The 21,578-nt window shown below is 31.8% G+C and overlaps 1 protein-coding gene across 12 annotated transcripts in view; it reads left to right on the forward strand.

Annotated features, from left to right (window-relative positions):
* Positions 1 to 21,578, forward strand: part of CASK (peripheral plasma membrane protein CASK) — a 766,374-nt gene that overhangs the window by 633,598 nt on the left and 111,198 nt on the right. For 7 of the 12 annotated variants that reach the window (XM_069812914.1, XM_069812912.1, XM_069812913.1 and 4 more), the window contains exon 5: positions 7,763 to 7,792. The exons of the other annotated variants lie outside the window; for them this stretch is intronic. In XM_069812914.1, coding sequence (XP_069669015.1) covers positions 7,763 to 7,792 — 30 coding nt within the window. The remainder of the gene's footprint in view (positions 1 to 7,762; positions 7,793 to 21,578) is intronic. 12 annotated transcript variants of the gene reach the window in all.

Here is a 21,578-nt window from a genome sequence, read left to right on the forward strand (position 1 = left end):
GTGAACAAAAAAGAGGCTTACAACAAAGCATGGACTCATTTAAGCACTATCTGATATCTGGCTAAATGGTGCTGATATTCAAAGAAAGTGTCAAACTTTGGTTTCCAGAATCCCTGACAAAATCAACGTGTTAATAAAGAATAAGGGAAAATACATTTTTGTTCATTATTTTTGCCGATAAATACAGCTTTGTTGCACATACAATTTATTTAGTCTAATAATTTGTCCACGTCTGTATATTATAATTTTATTTGTATATAAATAACTATAGTAAATTTCTATTCAAGCATATAATATTTGTTTTTATATTAGCATATAAACTAGTACTCCCACTTTATATCTTTCTTAACAAATGAATGTTGTTAGATTTCTTTACCTATAATTACAAAAGTTATAGCCCAAAGTTTACTTCCGTGTCTACATCACTGATTACTCGGGTTTAAGAACTTATTTACAGTGACTTCATAATACTTGAGTAATTTCTTTACTTGTACATCATAGTTTCGAAATCTGATGTATCATTTATCTCTTTCATTTTTCTACATTGTATTATGAAAATTGCAGTTAATGTGTAAGATTATATCTTAATCTTCTAAAAAGCATTAAAATTACCAATAAGTAAAACATTATGCATAGTCAAATTTTATTGTTGAAATAAAATCACTATACCTAATTTAATACTTTTATAAATGAAATGATTGTGAAAATAAAATTTTATTAAAGCTTTCACTTACATAATTACTACTATGAAACATCTTTACCTATCATTGAAATGTTTGCTTTAGTATTATATCAACTTTATTACAGTAATATTGCTGGTAAAAGTGTCCGGTTTATAATTCCTTACCTTCTTTCTAGTTCTTCCACATTTTCCTCCCTCTCCTCCATGTTGTCGCTCTCAATCATCTGTTGTTTCTCCCCTTCCTCTGATTCCATCATGGCTTAGGTCCTTAGGGTGTTTAAGCTTCACAAATCCACATTTTCTGTGATCCTTTAATGTTTTTCTTTGTTTTCCATTTTGTGTATATTTGAATATTTTAAATAGGCCTATATGTTTCCCCAGTTTTCTCATGATGTAATGTTTTCAAGGACGATTTCTTTTTTATTTACTTCAGTTCTTGCATTACTATTCATGAATACATTTCTTCTGCCAAATCATTTACCGATAATATAAATCATTCCTGCTTCATTTTCGTTCACATGTTTTCTTTACTTGCTCATGTCCCACTGTCACGTATAAATTTGTTTAGAAAATTGATGTTATACATAATTTATACTTTGTTTTCTTCTTAGCTTTCTGTTTAGAGTATTTTTGAAGTGCCATTTATTGCATATATATCTTAAAATTACATGTCTTATACAGAGTGATCCAAAAGGTAAGGTAACCTGTCAGGAGATGAATGAGGGCGACTTTTAGAGCAGGAAAGTCCTTTGTCAGTTTTATTTATCTGCAGCCGTTTCAGAGTTATAACAGGTCAAACATTTACTCTCAACTAAGGTGACTTACTTACAATAACTAATTTACAGTACTATATTGGAGCAGCTGCTCAAAATGTCCTACGTTTGCACGCAAACATGCCTGGGCGCGTTCTCTTAATGCGCTGTGCACAAGATCTGACAGCCCGTTTCGCAGTCTGATGTTTGCTGTAGCTGCATTAATTCGCTGGAGCAGATGATCTCTGTCTGTAATGTCCGTAGCGTACACCTTTTCTTTCATAAACTCCATACAAAAAAATCCAGAGGCCAAAGAAATCCGTGCTGGGCAAGCAACAGGACCTCCTCTCCCTATCCATCGACCTGGATACTTTGCATCTAACCACTGACGCACAGGATGTGTGAAATGTGAAGGAGTGCCATCGAGTAAATTAGTATTTATTGCAAGTATCATGAGATGTGAATTAACTATTTGATCTGTTGTAACTCTGAAACGGTTGTAAATAAATAAAACTTACAACGGACTTTCCTGCTCTAAACGTCGCTCTGCTTCACCGGTTGACCTTATCTTTTGAATCACCCTGTATACGATATTATTTATATATTGACATCATGTTAATCACACTTATAATATTTAAAATGTTGAATTTCTTTTATTGTATTTCAATTATTTATAAAATATTTTTATCTTAGAGTAGTCTTCCAGCTAAAAGCCTAACTTCAGTTTTGATACAGATTTAAAGTATATTTTGTAAAGTCTTACAGATGTGGATACTATGTTACTATATTAATCTTATATATTATTATTTTATATCATATTTTCTTATATGATATCTTAGCTATAACAGAGTACTATTTTATTATTATTGAGAAAATGAAGATAGTCATGTACTAATGGTATAGCCTATGTGCAATTCTGTTAATTTTCTTAACATGGGCATCTGAATAAATGAATATAATTAGTGCTCCACAACATACAAAATATATCCCTCGAAGCTTATATCAAAGGAGTTGAAATAATAGTTATAATATAAAGTTTACTTGCAGAAATGTTAACTTTCAAGCATTTTTACCTGAGAGTAAGTATATGTACTGACCTTAGTTTACCTTACAAAATTTATCTAATTTTTAAACTCTTACATTTCAGATGTCTATGTTTCCCTTTAATTGACGATTTTTCCTTAACGTTAATGGTTCTTCTCCATTTATGATACCTCTATAGACTGTTTGTATTATAGACATGTTGTCTCTTTATAATTCAGAGTCATTTTTAGTAGTCAAAAGTTATTGTTAATTAATGGTTGTATGATCCTCCTACACATATTTAATTAATGTAACTGCTCATATGATATCCACACAATACTTATACATACTTGACTCTGTAACAGAGTAATTAATTGTAGTTTGTATGCCTGATTAGCAATGGTCCAAATGTTTCTTGTGTATGTCCTCCTTCTGAATGAAGAGATGGTTATGGATATTGTGTACTTTTGTATAATGCAATGTTTATATGTTTCCAATAAAGGTAATAACTTTTTCATGCCATCACTAGCATTTAGAAGATGGAATTATCAATACTGTGTACTCTTAAACAGAACATCTCTTTTGTTCTTATTATTCTGTAATCAGCTAATGTTATTTAAATATTCAAAATCTTAAATCAACTCTGAACTATACTTCAATCAATACTGTAAGCATCCATGGATATATGGTTAGTAACATTTCCATGCGAATCCTCTAATAAAATATTTACAGAGTTAAAACATATCCTTCTCTAACTTCTTATGTATTTTTCACATATTGGTGTGCAACCAAAGAAGAAAGGTTTTAATTAAATGGTACCTGTTTTATATTGGATATACTTTTCACAAATGTATTGCGAGACTCGAGATAACGTCTTGATTTTAAATTCAGCTGATATTAAATCTTCCGAAATATTGTCTTTAACTAATTTCAAGGAATACTCTTAATTAAAAATAATTTCACAATTATTAATTTATGAATTAAAGAATAAAAAATATTGATTCCAGCATACTTTCTGAACATATTAATTCAGAAAATAAGACGAATACTTTGGTTTTGACATGAGTGAAATCGTAGAAATATGACATACTTTGGTTTTGACATGAGTGAAATCATGGAAATATGACATTATTTGGTTTTGACATGAATGAAATCGTGGAAATATGACATACTTTGATTTTGACATGAGTGAAATCGTGGAAATATGACATACTTTGGTTTTGACATGAGTGAAATCGTGGAAATATGACATATGTACTTTGGTTTTGACATGAGTGAAATCGTGGAAATATGATACACTTTGGTTTTGACATGAGTGAAATCGTGGAACTATAACATACTTTGGTTTTGACATGAGTGAAATCGTGGAAATATGACATACTTTGGTTTTGACATGAGTGAAATCGTGGAAATATGATATACTTTGGTTTTTACATGAGTGAGGTCGTGGAAATATGACATACTTTGGTTTTGACATGAATGAAATCGTGGAAATATGACATACTTTGGTTTTGACATGAGTGAAATCGTGGAAATATGACATTTTAAAACTAAAATACACCTAATGATTCAACGTGTAGAAACTACGCAATTTATTTAATTAATATAATTTATATTTTTGCCAATTTAGTGACTGAGCAACAATGTTAATTTACGTTTACCATGTTGTGAAACATAAGAAATAGAACCTATTATACATAGCAACATGGTACCATAATTACAGTTAATTCACTTTTTCCTTTTCCTTCTTCATAATTGTTACAGATAAATACCTTACAACCAGTAGATAAAGGCACTTTAATTTTGTGACAAATTTTTAATAATAGTACTGTTCTCATCATTTTATTAAAATAAAATACAGATACCTTGGTGTATATCTTCTCTTAAGATGCCAACAGTATTGGGATAAGTATAGAAATGTTAAAAGATGATTGACATTTTTTAATACGCTTATTTACTAGTGTAACAGAAATAATTTAAAAATATTTTCTTACATATGAAATTCATGCTTTCGGTGATATAAAGCATGTAAATGCCTATTGTTTATAAACTGTAAAAGGCACAGTAATGTATATACATTTTTAATGCAAGATCACTTATGTTTATTTTTTTGGTATGATATAGATTAAAATACTATAGAATATATTTAAAGCAAATTTCGTAAAATAATATTAACTTTTTAACTATATTTTTGCAATGCTGTTTAACTCTTTCCGTACGGATTAGATAGTAATAAACTTTTCGGTCTATATATTTTTCCGAAATGCAATTGTTTAGACTAATAATAATAATACGTGTAGCTTGCTCGTGAGAATAATCCAAAGTAAATATGTAAAGATATGTTAACCTTTTATGAATAGTTTTTTTCTTTAAAATGAAGTTAATATTATGACTTTAATTTTTATTATAAATCCTTTGTAAATAATTACCTTTTAATTTAATTGGATTTTGAAATATATAATTAATGTTTGCACATTTTAATTCCTTTCATTGTAAACAGATCTATTTTATAAACTGTTCAATTACCTTACGTCAAAAACTCGTTCAAATAATGATTTAAAGAACAACATTCAATTAAAAGAATGAAGTAATCATTGATAATTATAATAAATTTTTGTTTATAGTGATATATTAAGTCTTATTGCAATATTCTTGATAGCTTTATATACACAATTTAACAAATGCCTAATTCCTACGATGACATTTCAGGTAACAGATATCAATGTTAATGTTGCAATTGTTTTATTTAAAAGTTACTTTGTGCCTTAAATAGCCTTAAAAATGATAATTTCTCTCTTACTTATCATTTCAAAGCTTACCATTTATACGAGCCTGTAGCTTCCTGCGTAAACTGTTGGACCTAGTAATAGGTCTAATCATTTTTAACAACTTCTGTCTTACAATTTTAACATTAAACAATTAATAACTCAATATCATTTCCAGTGAATCTTTATGTTTATAATGTGAGGAATGTAAGAAATTACAATAAAATTATATAAATTATGGTAAATATGATATTTGAGTGAAAGTACCTGCTATTTTGTTTCGCATTGCTTTGTAGATTGATAATATGTCAACGAACGCACCTCATAGTAAAATAAACTTTGAATTTGTTCTATTTTTATTCCGAAAGCGGACTTCGTTATACAATGTATATATGTACAATATATGTATAAGTGTATTTTGTGCGTATGGCTGATTTTTGGAAGCCAAAATAAATAGTACATAACAGTTTAATCTGCTGCAGGATTTTTTTTTTCAAATTGTTTTACAGTTTACAAATTTATTATTATGTATCAGTTATTTAACTATATCTCATAAGTTCAATTCTTAAATGAGATTTATTGTTATTATAACATATCCATTTACCTCAACGTTTAGAGCTTCGTTCAGAAAGTTGGTTAAAACTGTTTGTGCTATAATTCCATCATTTTGATTCTTAGAATGTTTATCTATATGTAAAGCACCTATCAACATAGTGAGGATGGATGTTATTAATCTAAACTTGCCGTTATGTTGTATACATAATATTTTTCATAATAATTTGTTTCAATTATGTGTGATTTTAAGCGTATCGTAAATAGTTTAGTTATTTAATAATTTCCATATAATATAATTTTAATAATGCAAAACTCATACAAAGAAATATTTTTAATCTTATCATTTGATTTCAGAATGTTACTAATTGCTTAAAAATTTGGTAAATCAGATACTCATGCATGCAATGTGTGTTTTAATAACATAAATATAACTATAACATAAATATACAGTTTTTTTTTCTAATGTGTGGTAGCATTTTATTTCAGACTGAATATACTATATAACGTAGAAAGAATTTTCAAACACTCAGTTGTAGAAACAGTAGATGTAGTACAAACATTTGAAATCTACCTACATTTTTTAAACAAACCATTTGCTCAATATAAAATTTGTGTTGTGTACACTCAATATTCAAGGTCTTGTTTTATGTTAAATTTATATTAGATTAACTTGTATTTATGATCATTATTAACATAATTTGTAATTAAAATGTAGACAAGTTTTGTTACAAAATACTTGAAATCAAAAGCGATATTTCTCATTTTATGTTCTGCCTGATGGATAATTTTAAAATATCTTCCATTAAAATACATGGATCTAATGTATCAGTGTTTTTAATTGTGTGTATTTTGCATGTAAGTTGTTCATGGTTTTAAAATAAAAACGCATGACCTAAAACTCCAAACTGAAACAAGCATGGGCAGGACACTGGAATAATGGTCCAAGGTGAGAAAGATAATATGAAAACTTAGTGATTAGTAATAAAAAATAAAAGTTTGTTGTTTGTCTTAAGTTTGTAGTTGATTAATTTTTTTCTTATTTCAAAATGGAACTAGAAGCTTGGATCATTATGTCAGTTTATCAATGCAGGTTGTAAACTCACTTCAAACAAAGGTTATATTAATGTCATCTGTTATTCTCAACTTCTAATTTGTTGTATGCAATACATTATTATAACCTTTACATTTGAGTATAGCATTGTGTTGTTGATGGTAAGGTCCAAGCTTGTTCCTTATACTATATAATAGAAACATTTTGGACCATTGTGCCTTAGGCCTGAGGAAATTTTTTATTTTTGCCTCCATTTTGTAACCAATTGTACCATCACACCAGATTTTTGGGTACATTTACATGAAGAGGTTCTGACGTACCAGTCATCTTATGCAAATTCCTATGATATATAAGCCTTTTATGAAGCATATCCATCTTTTTTTTTAGCATACACATGCGCATGATGTTATAACACATTTTAATTCTTCTTTAGAAGCTTTTCAACTCGTATAGTAGTTTAGCATTAAGACATTGCATTCCAGCCACCATATTGGATTTATTCTTCATGGAGGTAAAGGTTCGTGATGACAGCAGTTCGATTCTAAGAAGAGTTGACTAAGAGTAAATGCAATGAATCATAGGAGAATAAACTTTTAACCTTCATCAGGCAACATTTTAAACTGTATGGTATTTTATTACAACAAATATATAACAGTGATGTTCTATACGGTACTCTATATCAACTTTCCTTAGTCGTCATTCAGTTGTCTTTGATATTTGGTGAATTCACTACAGAAAATAAACCAATATGCAGGCACTCATGATCAATGATCTTAATGGCCAGAATTCCCAGTCTGTAGCAATTGAGGTTGGGTTTGCTCCCATGCAGTTGTTCGTTTGGTGCCAGCAAATAGTGCTGATGCACATCCCTTCATCTTGTGACTCGAAAGTTAATTGTATTCTCTCCTTTCTTTTTTTCCTCAACACGATATAGTTGTTCAGGATTAGGCCTCTTCCAGTGTTAGTAAGTACCTCTACGCATCTGGTGTGATGTTATGTTTTACTGTACTCTTTTTATTATCATAATTTTGTGATGCACTTAGATTAAATACAGTTTTGAATTTGATTTAGTTTGAGCATGTTTGCATGGGCATCATAATGTATATCTTACTATAGGCTAGTCTGCTTGTAAAATGTTTTTCCTTGCTGATTAGAAATGTGCACAATAATATTTCTTTTCTTTTTTACATATGCAACGTTTACAATCATAATAGTTATTCCAAATGGATATACTTAAATTGACTTCTATTCTTATGAATTAAGAAGGAAACTAGAACCAGTTGCTGTCGTGTAATGGGTGAGGGTAAGGCAAGAATGGGTTAGCAACCAAGATATAATTTAATTTAAGGGTATATGTACGTGAGAGAACACAAATATTATCAGAAAATGCAGGTTCTAAATTTCTAAAATTTTATAAGAACATGAACTCACAATTGGACAAAAATTACAAGTTACCACAACAAGTCTTATTAGAACTTAAATATCTGATAAAAGTGTAAAAAAGGTTACTAATAATATTTTTCAAACCAGTTTTATGAGAGTATGAAAAAAAAAATTCTGCACTTTTGGTAATCATAACATTGTTATGCTCTCTGTAACAAATTTAATATTTTTCCTGAATGTAATAAACACTTATTTCTGAAAAGTAGACTACTCTCAGACATGTAGAGTTGTTTATTTTAATACAATTAATTTTTTATTTGTCCTATATAAAATATATTTAAATTTACATAATGTTTTGTGACCTAATTTTTCTATTTTAAAAGAAATGGGCATTATTGTAGTCTACCTTTTGTATAAATGCATATTAAATCAGTGTACAAAATTTCAGAATTTTATCTCTAATGGTTGTGGACTTATGACATAATATGTGTGAAAATTTTCAAATTTTGGAAAATTTGATTTAAAGGTAAAAGTGAATTCTTAAAAATATTATTAGTAACCTTTTCATACTTTTATCGGATATTTAAGTTCTAAGAAGTCTTGTTGTGGTACCTTGTAATTTTTGTCCAATTGTGAGTTCATTTCCTTATAAAATTTTAGAAATTTAGAGCCTGCATTTTCTCATGTAATTGTGGTCGTTCACGTACATATACCCTTAATAGTGTTTCATCAAACACTTAAAATAGATTTACGAAACCATTTTGTATATTATCGCTCTGATACAAACACCAACTTTAATTATATTCTGAATATATGATTGTATATATTTTGTATAGGCTTACTTAACTGGGGTACCTGTAATGCACATTAACATAAACGTTGCATTTATGTTATGAATTAATTTTTTTGCGAAAAAAATTACTTATTTTACGTGATTGAAATTGAATTTAAATTAAAGTGGGTTAAAGTGTATTGTTACTACAGGCAGAATTCTTTATCTCTTGCCTTTTTTTTTTTTTTTCATAACAGTACTCTCATAGTTTCTTATTATTTGTTTAAGATCTGTGACATATGATACCATTGCTTACATGAGAGGACATTCCATAATACGTTTGTCCCAAAGTATATATTTAAGTAGCTTTTTTCGAAAACATTCCAATTACATTATTTAATGCTGAGAAGAGGTTAACTTAATTAAAGATCGAATAGTGTACAAATAAAGAAAGTTTTTGGATTTTAATAAATAAACTAGAAACAGTACTTATGTGTATAATAAATTGTTTTACATAATATTACTGTACAATAGTAAGTTGTAATCTGTATTTAAGGTATATGTACACCCACAAAACACAAAAAATGATGAAAAATTACAATTTTCTAAATATATCTATTTTAATAGAGAATTTTCTCCTCTTTAATTTGATATAAGGATTTTCGATTTATGCCTTATGGTTTTTCAGATAAGTCCCATTTTCCAAAATGCTGTGTCATCAGCCACGGTCACTTACTTTTGGAGTGCATTGCTTTTGGAGTGAACTTCGTAGCAGTCAATCCCCTCGTCTAGCATTACTTGTAAAATAAACTTGTTTCTAGTCCCGAAATAGATGCATAGATATCTGGGCATGATCATTAGATTGAAAAAAACTTTTTTACATAATGAAGTAATGTATAATCTTTTACTGTTAGTCATAAAACTGTAAATTTGTGTGTCAATGATGTTGTACGTCATTTTAATAAGAGTCCAAAAGTAGAAATTACAATTCTGAGGAGGATGGGCATAAACCCTGGGACAAACACCATCGCAGGATTTGTTGCATCACTGGAAATAGGGACAAAAGTGCCAAAAAAAAGAACATTCAACACCTGAAGTTAAAACAAGGCGGAGGTATTTGAGAGGCAGAAAGAAGCTGAAACAGGACCGACATGGAGCTGCTTAAGGGGTGACATATGATGATGGAGTCTTCTAGGCTCAGAAAGTTTGTGGCTCATTTCTTGTAAATAGTAAGTTTAGAATATTTAATTCTTTCAAACATGATATCTCAGTCAAATATGGTGATACCAAGAAGATATTGGTGTCATTTTGAAGCTTGAAATGTCCCCTAGTGCCTGACAATGAGTAAAATAACATTAATATAATTAATAATTATCTATGGATTTTTACATGATTTATGCAACATAAAATATTATTGTAAGTTACATATGGTAATATTTAATTAATGTAAATAAAAATAAAAAATAGCTCTATGTCAGGCACTAAAGAATAGTTTTAGCTATAAAACAGTGAAAAAACTGTGGCTCTATCTTAAAAACTGCATGAGCTATCATTTTTCAAGTTGCATGTCAAAATTATAAACAAAATAATTTTTGAAAACAATTTAGACATAATTTCAAGGGATCTGTTCACATCATTCTCTTCCTGGTACCATTCTCAATTGTATAAAAATTTTACAGAGCAAAATTATACAAAACAAAATTTTTCGTATGTAAAGGTGTACATATGCCTTAATTGATAGATAGCATCAAGTTATTTCAAGTGATAAGTTATAAGTTTACATAATGGCACCGGCATATCATTAAAATATAATATTACAAACGTACGATAACTAAAATAGAGAAATCCAACGCCTTTATATACATAATCTTGAAAATCTAGTTGAAGTGATACGTTATAAATGAAGCCAACATAGCATAAACAAAAATTTGAATTGGTAAAAATAAAATAGCCTACAAAAAAAACTTATTTTAACTTGCGCTTTTGTAACATGCATCATCTATATAAGGTGAAAGTGAGTATATTACGCATAATTTAGCTAATGCATGAACAATTAAAAGCAAGATTTATGCGAAATTGATGTTGCAATATTGAACTTGCTATTCTGCTCCATAGAAATTATCAATTAGAAAATCAAGACATGCATGATCAGAGAATCTTAACTTCGTTGCTTCTAGAAAGCCTTCCTATTTACCGTTTCGTTTTCAGATTCAGAGGATCCAGATGGCATTCAGAATTGGTGAGGCTGGTAAAGTAACAGAATAATCAATCATAAAGTAGAAAAAAAAATTAATTCAATAATCTGACTGTTTAACAAATAGTAACCCGTTGAGCATCAACGGAATCGTGGATATACCAGGAAATCTATACATATAATTGAATATAAAGAAAATTAGAAATTCATGATAAAATATAGGAGCAATATATCACTCACCTCAAGCAGAAAAGACTTCTTCCTAGACTGTTTCTCATAAAAACTCTGCTGTCTTTTGAAAGATGGCCCTGTTCTTCACTTTGTGTTACATATATTTTTACAATATCTTGTGATCGTGTTTTATACAATTGTATTGTATTGTGTTGTATTTATTAACATTCCATGGTATTCATACATTGCTTACAGCTAGAACATGGAACAAGTCAAAAAACTTAATACTATTATAAAATTTTAATTTATAGTCACAGTCTAGATCAAATATATACAGACGAGATTTACAATATAGTCTACTAGCACAACACAAAGTTTTAGTATCAATTTCATGAAGTGTTATTGAATGTCATGAATTCACCTACAGAATAGGAGGCGTGAGAAATTAGGTACTTCTTTAATTTGGCCCTAAATAATCTTATGTTTTGAGTTTCATTTTTTATATCGATAGGGAGACTATTAAAAATTTTTACTGCCATATAACGCACTCCTTTTTGATAGCACGATAGACTTGCCGATGAAGTATGAAAGTCATTTTTTGACGTGTATTTATACTATGAACTGTTGAATCAGTTACAAAGTTTTCACGATTACAGACGAGGAAGATTATTAATGAAAAGATATACTGACAAGTAATGGGCATTATTTGTAGTTTTTTTAAATTAGTCCTACACGATTCCCTAGATTTGGCACATACTATTTTTCTAATTACTCTTTTTTGTAATAGAAATACACTGTTACTATCTGTGGAATTTTCCCAGAATATTATTCGAAAACTCATTACCGAGTGGAAGTATGCAAAGTATATTCTTTTTAAGGTATTGATATTTATTATCTTTTGCATAGATCTAATAGCAAAACAAGCTGAATTTAGTTTGGGGGTAATTTATTTAATATGATTTTTCCAATTTAACACATTATCTATTTTTAAGCCAAGAAATTTGGTTGTTATTGTGTCTAATAGGGATCTATTGTTAATTATTGAGCTAGAAATTTGCGACGTTGAATTTGGACAGGATTTAAATTGAATTATGTTAGTTTTGTTATAACTTAATACTAATTTATTGACTGAGAACCAGTCACATATTTCGAAGAGATTTCCTCTGTTGAAGATTGGAATGTGTTGGACAATAAATTGTCCATTTGTAAAAACTGGTTGCAGTAAAAAATTCCAACTTAGTTTGGTCTTGTTTCTTATGTGTTGTTGTGGAGAAAGTTGACAATAACAAAGCATCAAAGTCACAAACGTAAGAACAAAAAAGAAAAGTTGTAACGAAGTCTCTAAAATAAGGAACTAAATTGAGTGGACGTGAAATATATTACAATCACAACATGTATTATTGTAAAAATCGATCTGTAATAACGCTAAACTATTTCAATCAGCATGATTTTCTAAATCTTAAAAACGATAAGTTGCAGAATGGTGGTCACTCTGAATCCTATTACCATCAAAGCACCTCCCCTGTTTCCCCATGGGAAATAATTTCTCTATGGCTACTTTATGGATTCGTCATACTTAACCTCAAAACTGCTCAGAGTACATGTAGCTAGTCCACCATTTTGCTCATGTTCTCCCCCCCCCCTCTATTGGACTCACGTGATGCTTGCAGTTGGATCAGAGGTTCGTGAGTTCAAATTATGATGTTAGATAAAATTAACATTAAAACAGATTGTAAGCATAGAGTCTGAATAGATCAAATTTTAAGTTATTAATAAAATTCATAACATTTGTTTTTAATTGTACACCATATTTTTGGAAAACACAACCATAATAATTTTTACAAATCACAGGTGAATTTACTTCTAATGTATTAGGCTATACCACACTTTTGTAGAATAAAATCCTATAATATATATTGTAAGGCATATACAGAGTGTTTCCGAGGTGGTGTTACAAACTTGCAGGGATGATGGCGAAGGGCACATGTATCAATTTGAGATAAGGAACCATGGTCCGGAAATGACTGAGTCGAAAGTTATAAGCAAAAATAGTTGTGTGGAAATGGAATTGTAATTTGGCACCACGTGTCTTCCTTCCCTTAACCTTTGGAACAGTCGTGGAAAGATGGTATGGGCCGAATGTCTCCTACGTGGGTACTTGTCCCGATACAATCTGTGAGCTTGTCTACTGTTCCCATTGGCTCATCCGTATTCGAAAATCAGGTCTGCTTATTCCGCTCTCGTGTACTCCTCCATTTCACTAGGACTGATCAACTGGACACTGCAACTTGTACACATACACTGCTGTCTACAGACGTGCATATCAGGACCGACCATGTCCGTTACACATTACGCTATCTGCATTGCTTTAGTGTAGTTTCCTGTCCCCATCCCTCAGACAGTGCACTGAATGGAATACTGTAAGTAGACAACGTAAACAACGTCAGATGAATACAGTATGTGTATGATGTACAGATAAATACACATAAATAAGGTGTACAGAGGAATAAAATTATTTCATTTCCACACAACTATTTTTGCTTGTAACTTTCGACTCGGTCATTTCCGGACCAGGGTTCCTTATCTCAAATTGATACATGTGCCCTTCGCCATTATCCCTGAAAGTTTGTAACACCACCTCTGAAACACCCTGTATAATGCAATATAATTATTAATTTGAAATCATTTTAAGATTTTGCTCTTACATAGCAGTAGTATTCTAAATTATTTTGATAAAAGCTCCACAGAAATCTATGATATTTGATAACATATCACATCAATTGGTTATATCCTATAACATGATTTTAAGAAGTAAACACTAATTTGATCGAATATGAAATCATTGAATTAGTTATTCAGTTATTTCAATTACTGTCTTAATAAATTATATCTTTGATGATAAAGTATTAAGAAGACTCTCGTTTAATATCGTATAGTCCACATCTGTGGAGTAACGGCTAGCGCGTCTGGCCGCGAAACCAGGTTGCCCGGGTTCGATTCCCGGTCGGGGCAAGTTACCTGGTTGAGGTTATTTCCGGGGTTTTCCCTCAACCCAATATGAGCAAATGCTGGGTAACTTTGGGTGCTGGACCCCGAACTCATTTCACCGGCATTATCACCTTCATCTCATTCAGACGCTAAATAAACTAAGCTGTTGATAAAGCATCGTAAAATAACCTACTAAAAAAATATCGTATAACTTCTATGATCATACATAGTTTGCACCAGCGGTAGTATTGACAATTTGTAATAATAAATTTTTCTCACGTTGCGCTCAAGTCGAGTAAACAATTGTACATATATAGTAGATATTTAGATCATAGTAATTAATTAAATATTGCTTTGTTATACAATGGTGAATTGTTGAATGATACTACTAACAAATTATACATTGAAACCTTCGCTAAACTAGGGAAAAGGTGTGGAAGCATTGAGCCCTGCCGTTCCGATGACAACGAAGCCATGTCACCAACATGACGAAATGCAATTATGGAGCGGTCATAGAGAAAATTCTTGTCCATTAAAATTTTTCTCGTCAGCACTTGTTTCGCAGATTTTTTATTAACAAACAACCTTTTTCCCTTTAGACCTATTAATATTTTGAAATATACGCTCTTTAAGCATTATATGTAATATTATTCTTTACTTTAATGGCACAGTGGGTTACCCGTGTTTGGCAGAGATTAGTGGTAGCGTCTGATCGTGTCCCATCGTATTTCACCCTCCGCTGGTGTGTATTTACATAAATATTGCATGTTAAACGTTACGTCTGTTAGATGAGGCAATAGATAAGTGACATGAGCACGAGGAATATAACAAGCTTAGAGTGGGTTAGATGTGGGGATAGATAAGTGATAGGAGACCGAAGATTGTGACAAGGTTAGAATGGGTTTGGTGATGGGATAACAAAGTGACAGGAGACGGAGGACTCTGACAGGTTTAGAGTGGGTAAGACGAGAGGATAACTGACAGGAGGCCGAGAACTGTGATAAGATTGGCGGGAAAGAAGAGGAGATAGCTATTCTAGTTACTTGCAATAGTAATCGATTTCAACGATATTCTCTTTATCACATCATATTTGTCCTTCATTGTGCTCTATAACATGTTATAATAGCTTTAAAAAACTGTATTTTCTTTTAGTATATTAAAAACCGCCATTATGCTCGCTAAACCTTGCACTTGACTACTGAAGTCAATTCTTAAAGAAGACAGTCAAGAATTTTACTAAGTTGCCAACAAATTTTCCTTTTTTTATTTCACATGATTCTGTTGCAAGCAGTGACGCTGTTGTACCATTCTGCATTATCCAGTTGTTGCGTAATTGTATTTGTAAATGACTCCTGCGGCCGTTTGTCTTACTATATTTTAAATATCATTCTCTCCATCTTGCAACTTATTTATTTATTTATTTATTTATTTATTTATTTATTTATTTATTTATTTATTTATTTATTTATTTATTTATTTATTTATTTATTTATTTATTTATTTATTTATTTGTTAGGGTAGTGGTTCCCAAAGTGTGAGTCGCGACCCCCATGGGGGCCACAAGATTATTTACAAAATAAAGCAAGAAACGCGTTATTAACGCACTTTTATATTATATTTAGAAACGTAGTTATAAACAACGTTGAACACAAAATTTAAAACATATTTTATAGTTATAAAATAAAAAAAAAATTAATGCGGTGAATGTTCTTGTTTTAAGTAAGTAGCTTTTCAGTTCTGAACTGTGTATTCAATACACATATACTAATATCATTTTAAATTTCAAGGAAATTTCTCGCTTGTATATTGATGGAAATCTTAGACGAGAAACTTAATTTGCATACATAGGTACTAGTTTGCAAATGCTATAAAAATTTCAAAGGTTTTGAAACCTCTAGGTATCTTCTTTTTATCCAAAGCTGTTCTACACTCTGCGAAACAAAAATATATAGTTTCAACATTGAATCAGTAGGCAAGCTACGCTTTTCAATTAGTATTTCCTTATTTTTTTTTAATTTCAGTAATTTGTACACAACTTTCTAAAAAGGGATTCGGTACCCATCTGTGAGTGTCTTAATCCCATGAGTTCATTAATACACTGGAATGAATCAGATTTATTTTTGTCAAATGGTGTCGACCAGAAATCAAGTTTCCTTATAGGCCTACATCCATCATTTTTATATCGACTGTTATTATGTTAACATTTTGGGCTTGCAAATTACTATTCAAAATGTTTAAGTGTTCGAAAATATTTCAACAAAGAAGGCCAGTCTAAGAAGCCAAAGAGGATTGGAAAAAAGGTTTGCATACTTCGATTTCTCGTCTTGCAGGTACCAGCGCTTTAGAAGTTGGGTGGTATCCACGGTTTTGAGAAAAATTATTGTTAGTTTCGATTTTACATAGATTTGTATTTGTCAAGTGTGGTTAAGTGCTAGTACTATAATGGTAAATAAATACCTCGCCAGAAGATGGGTCACGTCTTGAAAAAGTTCGGGAACCACTATGCAAGGGAATATTTTTTTTATCATTGAAGAAGAAATGTAAAATTGATCTTTTTATAAGCTGCAAAGAAATTTTCGGATATGCCGAACATCTGAAAAATATTCGAATCATGTGTAAATTAGGTCCTATTGTATTAATTAACTGTATAAAAGTTACACTAACCTACACTTTATAACTGTAATAGCAAACTTGTTAGCGAGAAAGAAAGATACAATAACATTGTTATCTTAAAACTTCAGGCCCAGATTCACCAAATTTGTTAAATATTTAACATGTCGTTAAGACAGTTTAACAGTAAACTTAACGGAAGAGATGTTTCATCAACTGTTGTTACTGCTAACATCATGTTAAACCCACTGTTAAATTAACATAGCGTACTCCCACAGTTAAATCCTTAACATCCTGTTATAACGTGAATCATGGCTGCCTGGGAACGTATGTTACAAGCTGCATTATTATTTCGAGATATAGCCTATTTGCAGTGAAAACAATTAGCTGCAATCACAGCTTCAGCATTTAATATTAGCACTGCATCCGCAGTAAAGAGAAGATGTGTGCTTATTAACGTAAGCATTTCTGTGATTATTATTTCGTATTAATACTCAGATATAATTGCAGATTTTCAAAACGATATTTCTTTACTTCACTCATTTAACAGTTCATTTGTAATTATGACTAATGACGTATAAAGATAGGTATATAAGATATGAAAATAATGTTAACGCTTACCATTGTAATATTCAGCATCACAATTGTCTTAATTTTCTATTGGTTCTATTTTATCCTGGATAATTGAAAGAACCTTCGCACAAATATCAATTTTGAGAGTGAAAGTGCCACCATCAGTTTTAAAATGTTCTGCTGTATCTTGTGCATGACCCATCTTAGCATTTCTTTTAATATTTTCAAAACATTGCTTTGTTTCATAGTTCGCGTTTTCACATGCAAATGGCGATTGAAAATCTTGAGTTAAAGAAACCCATGCTTATTCCTTTTTTCCTAATGAATCAACATTACGTTTGAGCTCCATTACATTCCTATAGTTAATTGCTAGAGCTATTAAAATAATTATATTTCTCATATGAGGTAAAATTACTGCTCCTTACACTTTCTTTTTCTCGATTTCCGTTGTAATTATGTTAGTCTCCAATACTTCCATAATGTAAAAAGTACAATTCTCCGCTAAAACAAATGACTACACTAACTAAAGGCACATTCAGTAAACTTTCATACAATCACTGCATCTTTGATTCCTGTTACATTACTCCTAACGTCATGTTACCTAACCAAAGTACCTCAAATGGTTGGTGAAACACTATTACACTAACAGGTTGTTTAATTTTTAGCAACACGTTAGTTAACATGCTGTTAGCGTTATTTTAACGAAGCTTGGTGAAACTGCGCCTTAACTGATTTTTTCAATATGACCGCTAATTTCTTCTCGAAGCTATTATCGATTTTGTAATATTTTAATTCAGACGGCTGGATACAATATTGAAAAATAAATGTAATGAATTGGTTATAGAGAATTATCCATACGTTTCTTTATAAGTTGTATTAATGTTTCTGTTTGTTCATTATTTAAGAAGTAATTTTCATCACTAAAATAATAAGTTCTGGTTAGATGATCGTCCACCTCTGCTTCGGCATGTGGACGTGAGGCCAGCGGCCGGCTGATCGGTCATGTCCTTCATGGGCTGTCTTGCTTCGGATTATTATTTTTAAAATAATAAGTGTAGCCTATTTGATTGATCAGGTCAGTAAATCGTGCACTATTTGAAACTAATTCAATAGATGCTGCATTAATTTACTACTGCATGGTGATAGGTTACAGTATTTGACAATTACACATACGGAAATATTTAATAATCACTCATTGTACGAAATTTTGAAATAAAATTGTAATGAATCAACGTCTATATATAAAGTTTGACAAAAATACACGTTGTAGTCAAAGCATCCCTATGACCAAAAGTGTTGTTTTGGGAATGTCATCTATTTGTATTTCGATTAAATTAAACTTTATAGGAAAACTATACAAAGAATAGTACTCGTACAAAAATGATTGGATGTAACTACAGACTTCTGAATAATTATTGTTTACTTACATAAGTTATAGTCCTGAAAACAACCGTGTTTTCTCATGTCCTAGCAAAGAACAGTAATTTACATTTAGGGTAGGAGGAGGGCATATTTCCGAACAGTTCAGAGAATTCCACTTATTATGTGCCCTGTATAACTGTTTCAGGTAAATGAAACGCATTACCTTAATTTACAGACCTTGTTACCGATATCACAACTATTTTAATTAGAATATTATTTAAAATACAGTTTTTTATTTTGTGTTCAAATTTGTCTTGCAAATGCCCGAGAATAAGAACATGTGTCCCTATTCCCGGACATAATTTTTTATTTCCGTACAATAGGTTTTAAAGTATTTTAATTATTAATTTCTGTTGTATACCTATTACAGTAAAATGATTCTTACATTTCATATCACTGCATTCCATAACATTCTGATTTACATTTTCCGCAGGAAATCTGCTCATTTCCGATGGAACTAATATAAACTTTTTGTAGCCAGTCTTCGTCATTGTAAATGCCAATCCAGGGACCTACTTATCGCCAAATTCCTCTTCGGCCTGATTCTTTTGTAAATTGTAGAAGGTACAGTCCGCATTTCACAAGAAGATCCGAGCAAGGAATGCGCGTTTTCCCCCACTCTTATAACCTATCCCCGTCACGGAATCGGCCGGCCATTGACTGAGCCTTGTTTGTCCCAGCCGGCCAATGATACCACTCCCATCCACCCGCTCCTTCAAGAACGCTGAGTTATTGGTTTACTCTCTCCTCTCACCCCGCACGAACCATACTCCCCTCGCAGGGATCCTCTCGTGAAATTTGGACAGGAATGTAGGTAGATAGTCCGCTGTTGTGACTACGTGGATAACGTGTGCGCTTTCCAATCCGAAAGTCCGTGGTTCGATTCCCCGGCATGAGCAATGGAGGAATATCTTCCGTTAACGGAACTGGGTGTTCTGTGATGTCCGTCTGCGGAAGGCAATAAATAATAGGCAAACGACGACAGTATCACCCTGCCTATTAAACCTGGGTAGCGTCGTAGTTCACATACCCACAGTCTTGTCTATACCTGCCTTGGGGCAGATCACTTGCATTGAAACAAGCCGCTATTCTTAAATTTTCCTTCTCTACTGTACTTGTTGCTAATTGCTATTTTCTTTGCTACAGCGTTCACAACTTATGTTTAACTCTTTAGCTTCGACTCTTCGACATTGTAAAGCTTTTCAGATTTATTGCATATATTGTTCTCCACTGTTCTGACAAACCCATCCCTCTATATAGAAAAAGCCAGAAGTCTCAATAGGAAGGCTTTTAGTTCTTTTCAGTAATCCTCTTATAAATTTCCTACCTGCACATCTTGCTTCACTGTTGAATTTATTATCACATTCAGAGATCTCTGAATATTCGAAGGACAGTTTGTACCATTTCTGGGGTTCAAGGAAATCCCTTCAGAAAAATATTCTATAATAATAATAATAGGAAATGCGCACAAGTGTGCAGAGTAGTTAGACTTCTATACTGAGTTCAGTCACGGTATTGGCATTCTTCTTGCAGTTCAGAACGTGGTATTTGCCACATTTTTCACCACACAATTTGCATATGCATTTTTCAGACACTTCATGGAACCTATCTATGCCGCACACTTTATGGTGGAACCCATGTACTGCCAGTCTGGTAATAACGTTCCTCATTTGCTGATTAGCTCCTTCCCAGCTTCTGTCGGTCATGGTACTGGTGGTGTAAAATTCTTCTTCTACTTCCTTCCTCTTCTGCAGGATCTCGATTAGTAGATTCTCGTAGGCCTCCGTAGTTGGCAGCAGCAGCAAGTGTCGTAGGTCTTCAACCAGGTAGGGTTCTCTGGTGAGTCTGGATGGTGTGTATTTCGACACACCGAGCACCTTCTTTAAGTAGGTTGCCTTGACGTTTTCCCAGATTCTGAGGTCTCTCTTTTTCAGGCGCTCCCATATTATATGTATTCCATACGTCAGTATGGGGACAATTTTTGCCTTAAATATTTTCATCGCCGTGTCAAGGGTGAGTGACTGTATGTGGTTTACGTCATTCATTGCTCTAATTGCCGAGATCGCCTTTTGTTTCACGTACATGTTGAACGTTGTTCCAGAAGTTTGGAAAGTCATCCCAAGGTACTTGTACGAGTTAACGACTTGTAACCTCCCGTCTCTAATCTGTATTATGTCTTTCTCTGATACTCGGCCACCTTTTCTGAATATCATCTGCGCGCTTTTTTCTTGATTGATGAGGAGTCCATTTGTATCGGCCCACTTTTGCAGATTATGTAGGCATTCCTGTACGTCTTCTGGCTTGCCGGAGGATAATACCATATCATCTGCATATATATATATAAATTCTGATGGAGTTGTTGTGGCTTATGGTGTTTCTTATTACATCCGCGGTTGCAAGGTTGAAGAGCAGGGGGCTTAGAGGGTCTCCTTGGAGGAAGCCGTTCGTCTGTGTGCTAGGGACTGATATTCCTATATTATCTATTGTGATTCTGTTGTATTCTAGTAAGTTTGTGATTATGCACGTGAGGTAGTTGTTTGGCCCCTTCATTTCTGCCATTTTGTCTTTTACAATCTTCCGATCTATTAGATCGAAGGCCTTGCTATAGTCGATGAAGACTGCATATAGTTTTCCCTT

Source organism: Periplaneta americana, chromosome 16 (assembly GCF_040183065.1).
Source record: "Periplaneta americana isolate PAMFEO1 chromosome 16, P.americana_PAMFEO1_priV1, whole genome shotgun sequence".
Lineage (NCBI taxonomy): Eukaryota > Metazoa > Arthropoda > Insecta > Blattodea > Blattidae > Periplaneta > Periplaneta americana.